This window comes from Cajanus cajan, chromosome 3 (genome assembly GCF_000230855.2).
Source record: "Cajanus cajan strain Asha chromosome 3, NIPB_CcT2T_4, whole genome shotgun sequence".
Classification (NCBI taxonomy): Eukaryota; Viridiplantae; Streptophyta; class Magnoliopsida; order Fabales; family Fabaceae; genus Cajanus; species Cajanus cajan.
In genome coordinates this window covers 69121043-69136270 of record NC_138519.1, presented here as the reverse complement: position 1 = coordinate 69136270, position 15228 = coordinate 69121043, and the positions used below count along the sequence as shown (strand labels likewise).

General features: G+C 41.8%; 1 protein-coding gene across 1 annotated transcript; it reads left to right on the top strand.

Moving 5' to 3' along the window:
* Positions 1–11066: 11066 nt before the first annotated feature.
* LOC145949351 (2-hydroxyisoflavanone synthase) lies at positions 11067–13235 on the top strand. The gene is made up of 2 exons (XM_083071163.1): positions 11067–12079; positions 12300–13235. Exons 1-2 carry the CDS (start codon positions 11177–11179, stop codon positions 12969–12971), a joined length of 1575 nt encoding a protein of 524 aa, XP_082927289.1. The 5' UTR covers positions 11067–11176; the 3' UTR covers positions 12972–13235.
* The last annotated feature ends 1993 nt before the right edge of the window (positions 13236–15228 follow it).

The window sequence follows — 15228 nt, the reverse complement described above, 5'->3', positions numbered from 1 at the left end:
CATTAGCTTGAGATTCGAACAAGTCGAAGGGAAATCTCTTTTGATTTCCATAGTAAAAATTTGTCTTTAGGGGAAAGGAGCGAGCGGACGTGTAGTGGGAAGGAGCGCCAAAAAGCCTCCTAACGTTGTTCTGATATATATAAAAGCCCGCTTCGGAGGTTTCTTTCTAAATCCTTTCTTTTACCGCTTTTATTGATTTTTGATTGTCGCATTACATGTTTAGAGCTTTCATCATGTAAATATTTAATCTATAATCGTTTTCAATAAATAGGGGTAATTTAGTAATTTTACATTGTTATTTATGAAATAATCCGTCATAGGGAACCCGAAAGGGGCGTTGTGGGGTGCTAACACCTTCCTCGCACGTAATCGACTCCCTTACCCGACTCTGGTTGTAATGGCCAAGGTTGATTTATGAAAATCAATTGCCTTATATCTTTTTCCAATGTTTTGAGTAAAATATTGGTGGCGACTCCAAGAACCCTTCTTTTTACGAAAACCACTAATCCATGGAGGGTCCCGCTTGGGATTAACATGGATCGGTGAGAGTCATTTAAACAAAATTGTTAGTTCGATGAGGTCTCAGTTTGAGAATAAGTCGTTCTAACAATCCATCATCTTTCAAAACTTAAAAAGAGTCTGACCATCGTCGCGAATGCCAATGTCCGTTTCGGCGGGTGGCGACAGATGGCGACTCTGCTGGGGAAGCCTCGAGAGTCAGTCCCATTTAGTGATGGATTGTTTCTAAAATAATAGTTTAAAATTACTTCATTACCCCTCGCTTGTATGATAACATGTTTTACCTAGTTGGCTTCAATAACTGTTGGATGTTTAAATTTTTGCAATTGTTTGAAATATAAACTGCACACGAACCTTTGCACACAACAGTTCCCTCTATACCCGGGGGCATGAGTGGAAAGCCATAGGGAGTGGATGTTAGTACGGCCGGTTGTCGAATGGGTCTATAGGTGCCCGTAGACCGTTGTCGGAAAGCATCACTCAAGGTGATAACCATGAACTCAAGTCCGACAGTGCGTTGGAACTTTCCATCGACTTACGACGAGAGGGATTGGGTCCCTATAATGGGGGCACCTTGGGGGCCTTAGACCGGTGAGAACAGTTAGAACCTCCTTGAATATGCACTTTTCTGCAGGATACCCCTACCTCGTGATTCGCTCGTGACTGTTCGTGGATGAGTGAATTGTTTGTGCATTGTTTATGTGACATTGTTTGAGCATACATTGCATTCTTTAAACATACAACATTCCCTTTTAAAATAAGAATAAATAGGAATAAGAATCTTCCATTACATGGTGTTAACATCTACCTTCATCACATTCATATAGGTAGTTTCCATTTTCACCCAAAAAATAAATAAATACAAAAACAAAATACCCAAAAAAGATATTTATCCAAGCAATGTCATGCATCATCTTAGGAACATCCCGAAAACATGATAATGCTTAGTTGAATAAACATAATGCATGCATATTCAACGCCATCATCTCATGTCATGCATTTTTATCATAGATTATGGAGGGATCTAGGGGGATGCAAGAGCAGTTGAAGAAAGTGGACTTCTTGTTATACCGTGCCGAGAGGTTGGACCACCTCTGTTCTTTGATGCCACGTGAGGCTCGTGTTGAGTTCGAGAAATCATATGGACGAGTCCTCGATTTGATGAAGATATGTGTGGATCCAGCCTTTCTGAGAGCATTGGTTCACTTTTGGAGTCCAGATCTGCGTTGCTTCGAGTTCCCCCAGTTTGACTTAGTTCCTACTCTCGAGGAGTATGATGAGCTCATGCTGCGATGGCCCAAATCAGCAGGGGTCTATGTCTTTCATGGTAATTATGTGGTCGTGGAGAGGGTCGCTACTCAAGTCAAACTACCATCACGATCATCTGTCTTAGTGGGGAACGACAGTATCAAAGGTTGGAAGCTCGCTATGATCGAGGATCACCTTTCTTCCTTAGCGGGTGAAGGAGATTGGTCAGCTTTCAACAAGACTCTAGCGTTAGCTGTGTTTGGGAAAATCCTATTCCCCTTTCACGCTAACACAGTGGACCATGCCGCTATGGATGCTTTCTTCGCATGGGACGTGCACATGAAGAGTCCCGTGCCTGCCATTCTTGCCGACACCTTGCTTTCTGTCAACATGTCTCAGCAGAAGCAAGGGAAGATTATCCGATGTTACACCTCCTTATTATATGTGTGGAGCATCACACACTTCTATGCCTCTAGTCACATGGGGACTTTGCCTGATCCGTTGAGGAATTTTTCAAAGATCCCCGTATGCCGCCGTTATGCTTCCGAATGGAAGGAAGAGATGGAACAGTGGAGCATTGAGCACTTCACATGGGTTTGTCCTTGGTTCCGTCCGAGCAATGTATTGATGAGATGCGGCAGTTACCCAAGCATACCCTTGATGGGCCTCAGAGGTTGCATAGCTTATTCACCTAGATTGGCTATGAGACAACTTATGAGGACTCAGATTGTTCCTACCAAAGAGGAGCTTGGAGGATTGTGTTTCTCCTTTGATTCCGAGCATCAGAGGGACATGCACGCTGTCATTAGAGCGTGGGAGAGACCAATCTACGAGGAAGATCGAGAGCTTGGAAAGCCTCGGGTATCCGTCTCCACCGACTACGAGATTTGGAGGAGCGAGAGGGGGGTGCCCCAACCATCCACCTCTTGCGCAACCGCAGTCACAAGGAGGGTGCTACAAGAACAAGTCGATGCCTTGACCAAGAAGCTGGAAATCATGGGAGCTCAGATGAGAGTTCTTGAAGAGAAAAACGAAGAATCCAGTTTCGCCATTGACGGTCTACAAAGGCAGTGCAAGAAAAAAGACCATGAGATAGAGCGGCTCAAGGACGAGTGTGCTAACCTTAATGAGAAGGCTACTCGGGCATCCAAAATGCCAAAGGTCGAACCGAGTAGTCAACTCCGAGATGTTGACGCAAAGATAGCACACCTTGAAGCCGAGTACGCAAGGCAGGCACAGTTGATCAAGTACATGCAGGATGACTTACTCTTAACTCGATCCGATGCGCAGCAATGGCGGGAAGTTGCTCAACAACAAACCGCAAGCCTTTCCGATTTTTGCAAGAAGGAAAAGGAAGGACTAGCACATATGGCTAAGCTCCAAGAGGAGAAGGATCGAGCCGAAGACGAGCTTAATGAGCTGCAAGCCATGATCAACTACCACATTCAAAAGGCGAAGGACGCTCAAAAGATTAGTGATGATATGAGCCAAGCAGTCCATACGCAAGTTGAGGCAATGGCCCGTCATGTAGAGGAAGCCGAAGATGAATGGAGAAGAAACATGAACCCGCCTGTGGGTTTCTATCGGCTCTTCTCATTTTGTAAAAAATTGCTTCAAAGCATTGTATAACAAGTTGTACACTTTCCTTGATTAATAAGTTGAATTTTTGAGATCTATGGAATCTTTCAATTGCCTTTGCATTTCATAGTCATTCATTCGCATACATCCCTCCTAGTAATTTATTAATAACATTAATAAAAAGAAAGGATTAATCGATGCGTATGTTCAGAATGGATCGCACGCCGTTCGTTATCAAATGTAAGCCAACAACCGCGCCAAACGAACGCACATCAACTCCGTTGTTGGTAATCAAGACGAATAAAGGGGAAGGTCCGATACCATTGAAGATCACTGCTCCAAGACCTTTTCCCTACGAATCGAATAAGGCTGTGCCATGGATATACGACATCCATTCTTCTGCCGACAGCGATATCTCTAACATCGCTGGACTTGGGGGCATGACTAGGAGTGGCAGGATCTACACTCCCGAAGATCTTCACGATAAAGCTCCCAAGAATAAAGGAAAGGAAAAAGAAAAGAAAAAACCGAGGAAAATAAAGAATCCGAGGATAAAGATCAAAGGACGAAGAGGAACCAAGATCCTTCTCGACGTTTTTTAAGCCAGATCTTTAGGAAGGCCGGTTCACAAGCGTCAAGGCCGGTCGTCGTCATCAAGTGCTCTCCTCCTTCCGATAGGGATGTATAGACTTGATGACTGTTAGAGATCACTCCTCGGGGACAGCCCGACCCTCGAGCCTCGATAAGGCACATGTTTCCGCTAGAATTATAATAAAATCATTTTTTATTATTTCTTATTGCTTCTTTTCTTGCTTGCAATAAATTTCTAGACCACATTATTTTAACCCTGTTTGAATAAGCATGAATGAGGTTAAAATTGTCTTAATAACAATAAACCCGCATCATTTTTATGTGGAAGTGTGTATGACAACTTGGAGCACCATTCCTTGGCCTCGACAAGTGCCATCATGGATAAAAAAGAAATCCTTTAAAAACAAAAATCATAAAAACAAAAAAAGCTCGGCAGGAAACCCAAAAAGGGGGCTGCGCAAAAATAAGAGCAAAGAACCCGCTAGGAATCCCACGAAAGGGTGACCTAGGCAAAAGTTAGGGTTGCAAAAATGAACAAAAACAAAGGTCCGCTAAGACGCCACAAAGGGGTGTTTTAGGCAAAAATAAGGACAATCAAAAAGCAAAAATAAATCCATGATGGTACCATGAGCTGAATTCAAAAAGAAAGGTTCAAGGAAACTATTTAAGTTGTCGAATCACAACGTCAATAACAAGACTTCCTTAACTTCATAAGTGTTTAATCAAACAAGCCTAAACACATAAGCCTACCTTGGCCAGCCATTCTTACAAAAACCATTTTTAAAACAATAATAATCCCCTCTAAAACACAAGCTTTTGAACAAAAAATACCTTTCCCTTCTTTTCTCTTGTCCCAAACGATTTTAGAATAATCTAGTGGAAACATGGAGATATAGTGGTCAATAGGAGGGTTGACACGTCTTCTAAAGGAAGGGAAGGATCACTAGGTCGATGACACCACTCTCGATATAACACGCATCATTCCTCGGTTACAGAAATCGGCAGCGCACAGCCCGTCTAGAGGAATGGCAAAAATCCAAGCAAAGAAACGCATCGGTTAATTCTTTTGAAAAATAAATCAAATAGAATTAGGTGCATCATACCGCATACATGCATACAGATGATAGGTGTACTGGAAGATCACTTATTCTCTGTTTATTGAAAAAACAAACAAAAAACAAAAAAACAAAAAATAAACTTCAGAAAAAAAAACAATGCGCCCGTACCATGTTCAGTACGCCCGTACTAAAATTAGGGTTATGAACAAATTTTCAACTCAATGCGGGCGTACTGAAATGAATACGGCAGCATTGGCCATAACGTCCACACCAATACGGGCGTATTGAATTCAATACGGTCCGTATTGGCCCATTCTTTTGTACATCAACAACATCTTCATTCCTCTGCATACTTTATCTGTGAGTGTGTTTGAGATCCCTCCGATGCCAAAAAAAAAAAAAAAAAAAAAAAAAACCAAAATCGACAAAAAAAAGAGAAAAGGCCAAATTCAGAAAATACAGAATAACTGAGCCTGGAGAGGCTTGCCGAAATAATACTCCCCAGAGATATCTTAGCTTGCACTCTTGAGCCGAATTCCCAGTGAAAGCTATCAGAGCAAGATCAGCAAGATTCCTCAACGGAAGCATGATCATCCAAACAGAGCATCCGAGTCAAAAGGCTCAGACTTCCTCAGTGGAAGATGGCTTTCCAACTCAAGCGACGAGTGAAGCAAAGCCTGCAGAGGCTTTCTAAATAATACTCTGGGATACACAAGATCCTCAATCCCCATTCGCCTACTCAAAGGCACTCCTTCAAAAAAAAAAAAAAAAAAAAAAAAAAAAGGAAAATTTGAAAAGATCAAAATGACAGAATCCCCCAGCGGATAACAGCCTACGCAGAGGCAACAAAACCAGAAAATCAAAAAAGAGTCACCCGAATAAGGATAACCGGGATACTCCACAAACGTCGAAAGGACGTCAGCCAATCATAAGGCATCGCTCACATCAGAAAGAGCATCTTTGTGTCTGCATCCCCAAGGAATCAGAATTTCCCCAGTGGGCACCAACGACGCAATGGAAAATTGGGACACAAGAACCTATGAGTAACTGCACATCCCCTAGACGGATCCCTGCGTTATCCAGCCCTCAGCGGCACCCAAATCGAAAACAACCGTCGAAACAGCATCGTGGACTGTGGAGACAAAATCATCTCAAATCCCTGGAGAGGGCAAACTCACGCTACCAAAGTGACCAGAAGCACGGAGGTATGCAACCCTGGGGAGGGCAAACCGCAGACCCTGGAGAGGGCAAACTCAAGCTGCCAAAGTGATCAGAAACACTGAGGTATGCAACGAGCCTGGAGAGGCGACGACTAATACTCAGCTACCCCATCGTCAGAAACACGGAGGTATGCAGCTGCCGAGGTTGTCAGAAACACCAAGGTATGCACGAGCCTGGAGAGGCGACGACTAATACTCAGCTACCCCGTCGTCAGAAACACGGAGGTATGCAGCTGCCGAGGTTGTCAGAAACACCAAGGTATGCACGAGCCTGGAGAGGCGACGACTAATACTCAGCTACCCCGTCGTCAGAAACACGGAGGTACGCAGCTGCCAACATCGTCAGAAACATGGAGGCATGCACACCCTGGAGAGGGCAAACTCACGCTACCGAGGTTGTCAGAAACACCAAGGTATGCACGAGCCTGGAGAGGCGACGACTAATACTCAGCTACCCCGTCGTCAGAAACACGGAGGTATGCAGCTGCCAACATCGTCAGAAACATGGAGGCATGCAGACCCTGGAGAGGGCAAACTCACGCTACCGAGGTTGTCAGAAACACCGAGGTATGCAATGAGCCTGGAGAGGCGACGACTAATACTCAGTTACCCCGTCGTCAGAAACACGGAGGTATGCAGCTGCCAACATCGTCAGAAACATGGAGGCATGCAGACCCTGGAGAGGGCAAACTCACGCTACCGAGGTTGTCAGAAACACCGAGGTATGCAACGAGCCTCGAGAGGCGACGACTAATACTCAACCTGGAGAAGTCACTCAACAATTTTCCCACCGGAAGACACTACAAGTCGGAAGGATGGCTTACTCCCCGGACAATTGGGTCAACTCCTTTACTTGTCAACCGGTACACCAAAAAGCCGTTCGACTAAGTAAAGGGGGGGCAGCTGTAGACCCCTAAAATTGTCCGGGTCGGAAATAAAGCTCAAAGACTCTCGAAGACCGAAGGAAAGTCAGCCGGAAGGACTCCTGGAAGACCCTAGGATGATTCTTTATAGGTCTAGAAGTCTTAGAGTAGCTTAGAATAAGGGTGTGCGAGGATTGGAGCTCAATACACCCTCCCAGAGGTTCAGTACGGCCGTACTGAGCCATTTGAACTGCAATACGGCCGTAGTGAACTCAATACGGCCGTACTGAAGTTTTTGAACTTCAGTACGGCCGTACCAAATTCAATACGGCCGTACTGTAGTTCAAAAAACTTCAGTACGGGCCGTAGTGAAATCAATACGGCCGTACTGAAGTTTTTGAACTTCAGTACGGCCGTACCAAATTCAATACGGCCGTACTGTAGTTCAAAAACCCAATACGGGCCGTATTGACCTCCCAGGCCGTATTGCGCCTCAATCCTATAAATAGGACGTCATTTGCACGTCCTCCCACACTTTTTACACATTCCTCAACCCTCCTGCTGAGTATTCTTGGGTTTTTGAGCTATTCTCTACCCTAGAAATCTCTCTGGGAGCCGATCCGACGAAGTTCTTGAGTCATGAGCCATTAGCTTGAGATTCGAACAAGTCGAAGGGAAATCTCTTTTGATTTCCATAGTAAAAATTTGTCTTTAGGGGAAAGGAGCGAGCAGACGTGTAGTGGGAAGGAGCGCCAAAAAGCCTCCTAACGTTGTTCTGATATATATAAAAGCCCGCTTCGGAGGTTTCTTTCTAAATCCTTTCTTTTACCGCTTTTATTGATTTTTGATTGTCGCATTACATGTTTAGAGCTTTCATCATGTAAATATTTAATCTATAATCGTTTTCAATAAATAGGGGTAATTTAGTAATTTTACATTGTTATTTATGAAATAATCCGTCATAGGGAACCCGAAAGGGGCGTTGTGGGGTGCTAACACCTTCCTCGCACGTAATCGACTCCCTTACCCGACTCTGGTTGTAATGGCCAAGGTTGATTTATGAAAATCAATTGCCTTATATCTTTTTCCAATGTTTTGAGTAAAATATTGGTGGCGACTCCAAGAACCCTTCTTTTTACGAAAACCACTAATCCATGGAGGGTCCCGCTTGGGATTAACATGGATCGGTGAGAGTCATTTAAACAAAATTGTTAGTTCGATGAGGTCTCAGTTTGAGAATAAGTCGTTCTAACAATCCATCATCTTTCAAAACTTAAAAAGAGTCCGACCATCGTCGCGAATGCCAATGTCCGTTTCGGCGGGTGGCGACAAGCGCAACCCGAAAGAACTCTTGTTTGAAATTTTTGTAAGACTGGGAGTAAAGAGAAAACAGTCCCCCAGCCTTACTACCACTCAAAGACGCCCAACCATAGGGAGGGACGCCCAACCATAGGGAGGGACACCCAGCTTTAACTGATAAAAATGGAGAAAAATGGGCAGGGACAACCCTATCCCTAGGGTCGAACATAGTACTTGAAAAGCCCTCAAAAAACCCCAACTGTTGGGGTGCAACTGGCAAGGAGCCGAGTTGACAAAATTTAAGAAATCACACTCCAACTGAATAAAGGGAAGGCATACGCCTAAATCCCGGAAGAAACACTGGTACATGTAAAAAAAAGGAGGGTCAGAGGCACTCCCCATATCAACACGCTCACCAGGCTGACAGGGTTCAAGCCGGATAAGCTTGGAAATGGAAGGTTCACAAATCCTATGCGATTTTCGCATCACATTAATCTCCATGAACGACCTGAAGACGCTCTGGAATTCCCCAACGTCACCCCTGACCCAGTCGTAGCCAGGGATGACCGGGAAGGGTTCCTTAGGCTGGCTCCCCCCCCCCCCCTTTTTCTTTTCGGACGCGGCCGTCTCGGCGGCCACCGCCTTGTCGCGCGCCTTGCCTTTACCCTTGGCAAGCGCAGAAGGAGCGGCATCACTGTCATCAAGAAGGACAAAAGATTTTGGAAGAAGATGAAAAGATTTGGGAAGAAGGAGAAGATTGAGAAATCGAAGTACCTGGTACCCCTTTGACAAACGAAAGAACAAGAATGAAGGATGAGAACTCGATTGCTGGAGAAGGCGACGGAGGAGAACGGAGACAAGGAAAGAAAAGACGGAGAATGAGCAGAGAAAAATGAGAAGGCGTCGAGAGCAAGACAGAGGGAAATGAGTAAAGTGAAAGGGGAGAGGGCGCGAGAGAGAGAAAAGGAATTTGAGAAATTCAAACGGCCATGACACGTGTCAACCAGGAGACAACAACACTGACGACACATTAAATGAAGCCCATTATGACGAGCAATACCATCATTACGTAACCGTCATTCCCATTTATGCGCTGCCCACGCGTTTCGGAACGCGAAGCGATAGTTGTGACACATGGCAGCACAGCAGAGAAGCGTACACGAAGGGTTGCGACCCCCTACCGAGCTCGGCATTAACTCCTTGACCCACGGTCTTCGGAGCTCGGGGGGCTAGTGTACTATCCGTACCGATATGCCGAGTTCGAGCTCGGCATCTCAGCGCGGAGTGACCTCGGACACGCACTAGGCCACGTCAGCCCGACATCCAAATAGGTCATAAACTGATCTCAAACCCAAGGCCCAACGAAACCCTAATTCACACAAAGGTACGTGCATTACTTATACGAGACTCATACACCCACAAACACTAACTTTAGCATCGGAGTCTCTTTTGCAGGTATCACCCCCATCTTGGAGCAACACGCGTACCCGGCAAAGGAGGCTCACCAATCTTGCCCAGCAGATCGTCCCTACGACCGATCTCTGGTAAGAACACTTTATATAAAAAAATAGTTTAATTTTCTTTCCTATTTTTTTCTTTTAAAATTATTTATTGAGGAACTTATTGATCCATACCCTAAATCATTTGATTTGATGAGACATAAAAGAAGTGCATTAATTTAAATTAATAGGTCTATGTTTCACAGTACCCGCACAAATTGTGCTAAGCTAACCACCTACTTAAGTGAGTAAGTGAGAAATTCTACCACCTACCTCTTCAATATATAGAGTGTGATTGGTCATAGATATTAAACAATATTATCTCATATTAGACCCTGCAGTTTTATTTGGAAGAAAAATAATCTAAACACTCGAGTGCTATACGTCATTTAGAGTGAGGAAATAAGAGAAGAAAAAATATATAAATATAATACATAATATGATATAATAAATAAATAAATATAATAATAATAAATATTAATAAATACTTGATATATAAGAGTGTAATACATTTTGTAACTCTATTTTGAAATAAAAGATCTATGATAATGAGTAAATTTGAGATTGGTTTGCTAAGTCCATTGCCTACCACATGGAATAAAAATAGATCAGCAACTATGACTTGAGATTTGTGGATATTATTTCTTTATTTTCAAGTGGATATGCATTTCAATGCTGTCACGATGGCTGATTGAATTTGTTAATAAAAAAATACAAAGTGCCGCCCGTGGCAGTGTCCGAAGCGAAGTTGCCCAGCAGCTCTCATTAGACAACATTTTATTGACCGAGCCTTTCGCCTATCGAGTATATAACATTCAAACTTGAAATAAAATACGTGGCACGACATCTTAGACCAGATGCGTAGTAGGTGAAGCAGAAAGACTTTCAAAACAAGAAGCATTTTTAAATATTTAATTTATTTTAAATTTAAAATGACAACTCTTCTTGTCCTTGTTCGAAGTTATTGTTCAGTATATTATTACTAAAACCAAAGAAATAATCCGGTAAATGACAACTACTTGTATTTACTTAAAACAAAATTAAAAGCTATGAAAGAATTCGTTGTCATTTAATTTTGAGTGTTAGATATTATGAGTGATTAATTTTGAAACCTTGGCCCACAAAGAATGAAGACAAGAATTGCCTCGGGTGTACTGTCAATCATTTGATTATAAAAGGAAGCGTTGCAAACCTGTTTCCACAGGCCAAAAAACATCCTGGTTCATTAGATTCGAATTCGGGATTTCACTCTCTTCCTAGTTCCAACACAACACCGAGGATAAACAAAGAGAAACAGCACCATGTTGCTGGAACTTGCACTCGGTTTATTGGTGATAGCTTTGTTCATGCACTTGCGTCCCAAACCTACTGCAAAATCCAAAGCCCTTCGCCACCTACCTAACCCTCCGAGTCCAAAGCCTCGTCTTCCATTCGTTGGCCACCTTCATCTTTTGAACAAACCCCTTCTCCACTATTCCCTCATCGATCTCTCAAAACGCTATGGTCCTTTATACTCTCTCTACTTTGGTTCTATGCCAACCGTTGTTGCTTCAACCCCTGAGTTGTTCAAACTCTTCCTTCAAACCCACGAGGCTGTTTCTTTCAACACAAGGTTCCAAACCTCTGCCATTAGGCGTCTAACCTACGACAACTCCGTGGCCATGGTTCCCTTTGGACCATACTGGAAGTTCGTTAGAAAACTCATCATGAACGACCTCCTCAACGCCACCACCGTTAACAAGTTGAGGCCACTGAGGACTCAAGAGATTAGAAAGGTTTTGAGGGTGTTTGCTCAAAGTGCAAAGACCCAACAAACCCTTGACATCACCGAGGAGCTTCTGAAGTGGACCAACAACACCATCTCAATGTTGATGTTGGGTGAGGCCGAAGAGGTTAAAGACATGGCACGTGAGACCGTTAAGATTTTTGGAGAATACAGTCTTACTGACTTCATTTGGCCCTTGAAGAAGCTTAAGTTTGGACAGTATGAGAAGAGGATTGAAGAAATATTCAACAGGTTTGACCCAGTCATTGAAAAGGTTATCAAGAAGCGCCAAGAGATCGTGAGAAAGAGAAAGGAGAAGAAGGCAAAAAATGAAGAGAGTGAGGAGAGCGTGGTTTTCCTCGATACTCTGCTTGAATTCGCTGAGGACGAGACCATGGAGATCAAAATTACTAAGGAGCAAATCAAGGGTCTTGTTGTCGTAAGTTTCCTACTCCTTTTCTTTTTTTCTTGGAAGCCTTTGTGATATTAACTACATACTATGGTTAAGATCAATAGTGGTCACTTAGTTAGAGCATGTTTAGACTGATACAATATTGAAAGTTTATCTACTAAAAATAAAGAGTATTATTCAAACAGACTCAAAATTTCTTTTATCTCCATAGTGACTTAACTAATGAATACACTCTTGTTGTATGTAGGATTTCTTCTCTGCGGGGACAGATTCCACAGCTGTGGCAACAGATTGGGCTCTGGCAGAGCTTATCAACAACCCTAGAGTGTTGCAAAAGGCCCGAGAGGAGGTGGAGAGTGTTGTGGGAAAAGATAGACTTGTTGACGAAGCTGATATTCAAAACCTTCCTTACATCAGAGCCGTTGTGAAGGAGACATTCCGCATGCATCCACCACTCCCTGTGGTCAAAAGAAAATGCACAGAAGAGTGTGAGATCAACGGCTATGTGATCCCAGAAGGAGCTTTGATACTATTCAATGTTTGGGCTGTAGGAAGAGACCCCAAATATTGGGACAGACCAGCGGAATTTCGCCCTGAAAGATTTTTAGAAAATGGTGGTGAAGGTGATGTAGGACCTATTGATCTTAGGGGTCAACATTTTCAGCTTCTCCCATTTGGGTCAGGTAGGAGAATGTGCCCTGGAGTGAATTTGGCTACTTCAGGAATGGCAACGTTCCTTGCATCTGTTATCCAATGCTTTGACCTGCAAGTGGTTGGTCCAAACGGACAAATATTGAAAGGTAATGACGCCAAAGTAAGCATGGAAGAGAGACCTGGCCTCACCGTTCCAAGGGAACATCATCTCCTTTGTGTTCCACATGCAAGAACAAGTGTCGCTGCTAAACTCCTTTCCTCATAAGAGAATATACACCAGTGTGTTGCCATGGATATTACTTTTTTGTACTAATAATCATTATCTCAATAAGGTGTTGTTGATACACAATTAGGCTAAGTCGTCCCAACACGTGCATGGGCCCACACATACACATGTATCACCCTTATTTATTTGTCTTTCTTTTGTTGTATTTTTTCCTTTTTTTTTTCTTTTTGTCATAATAAAGTATTGTAATGACTTTAATCTTGTGATATAAATTGAAGCACTTATTTTAAATTATTTTTTTTACTTGAGTCTTTTATTTGATTTAAATTTGTCTTCATTCGTAAAAAGTTAACTTTCATTTATAACTTAATTTTTTTAGGAAATTTATAAGTTTTTTTTGTTATTTTGTAAATGAGAAGGAAAAGGATGGAAAACATTGAAAAAAGTAAGTGGAAAGCTTGGTGAAGCATCAAGAGAGAAGAAGAAATTTGACTAATTATTGACATTGAGCAAGGAATCTCACACTTAGTCTCAACCTTCTAGAGAGTTTAGCAAGTTGATTCAATTGTCACACTAAGCACAAATTTCCACTCTTAACACCATAGCTCCAAAGGTTAAGTTTTATTATTCTCTATCTCACACTAAGCGTGAATTTCCATGTTTAGAGTGTCAAAATACTGACATGTAATTACAAAGGAGACAAAAGGGTTTTATAGCCTAAAATCAAGGGGAACATACATTCATAAGGAACATTTCTTGGAGTGCGTGTGATGGCTAGAAGAGCACCCATGGCTTCATGATCAAGCTTTTTCATTTCTTCTTCATTTTTTGTACTTCATCTTTATGTATAGCAAACTTCACCCTTGTTAAGGTTTGATTTAACCATACTTATTATCATTTTCACATTTTAAGCTATTAATCCTAGTTATTGTTCAATATTATTGCTCTCTTCTTTACTTAATGTTTGTTATGGTTTGATCTCCCTTAACTTAATTTTATGGGTTTAAAGTGATTGGAAAATACTTATGAACCTCTGAATTGAAGTAGAGCAACAACTAATGGTATTTACACCTAGGAATCAAGTAAATGTTATTAGTCATCCTTAGACTCTTGTTCTTTGTAGACACCTAATTTTGTCCTAGGGCACAAAAAAAATAGACTTTTAGCATGAAGAAGAAGTTATTGAAGGCCTGAAAACAGCACCAGGTAAGCTAACATGACATCTAGAGATCCAAAACACAAAGTGCCAGAATTAGTAGCCTAGAACGAGTCGTTCCCAAACCGAAACGGGTCGTTCCAACCTTAAAAAAAAAGCCTGTAACCCTAGGTCAAAACATCCTATTCTGGCCTAGTCTATTACATGGAAAATTCAAATCCAGAACGGGCCATTCTAAGTTCAAATTTTACACGTAATAGAAATGTCCAAAACAACCTGTTTTGAATTCGGAATGGCCCGTTCCGGTGGATTTTTGTGCCTATAAATAGTAGGCTCGTGCACAATGCTCGGGGCGCGAAAATCTAGTCTCTGAATAGTCCCTCTAAAATCTAGAATTCTTCTCTCTTTTTGTTGTTTTCTTGAAATTTATGAAGCATTGTGAAGTGTGAAAGGTAGCCAAAAAGCACCTCAAAATTACTACATTTGAAGTATCTATAAGAGCTCGCTTTAAGAGGTATCTTTCTTTACTATTTATCATTTCTATTATAAACAAAGGCAATCATGTAGGTATTTTAGGGAAAATCGTGTAAATATGTAAATAATTATTAATAAAAAAGGGGAATCTAATACTTAAATTATTGTTTGCAATCACGTTAGTTTCATCATAGGTATTGATTCAAGGCGTCGTAAGGTGCCTAATACCTTCCCTACACATAATCAACCGTCGAGCCCAATTCTAGTTGTAAAGGTCATTTTGTATTTTAAAACTATTTTCTTCTTTTTTCGATGTTTTAAGCAAAACATCGATGGCGACTCCATGAACTCTTTTCAAAACCATTATTTGGATATTAGTCTGGTGTTCGGACATTCCTTAATTAATGAAATTTTTAAAATGGAAGTTTAAATCATCTATGGACAAGATCAAATTTTTGGGGTTCTGACATTCTTAAAGTTGGATTCTTGGTTAAGTTATGTAAAGAATTGATAACTTAGTCAAGAAAATTATACTTTAACTTGTAAGAAAATAAGGTTTGAGTATATTTGTGAGTTGAATGCTAATTTCAAAATTTATAATCGAATTTAAGTTTGTTTGTAAACATGAGAAGATGGTTTGGTGAAGTTAAACCTCAACATATTTTA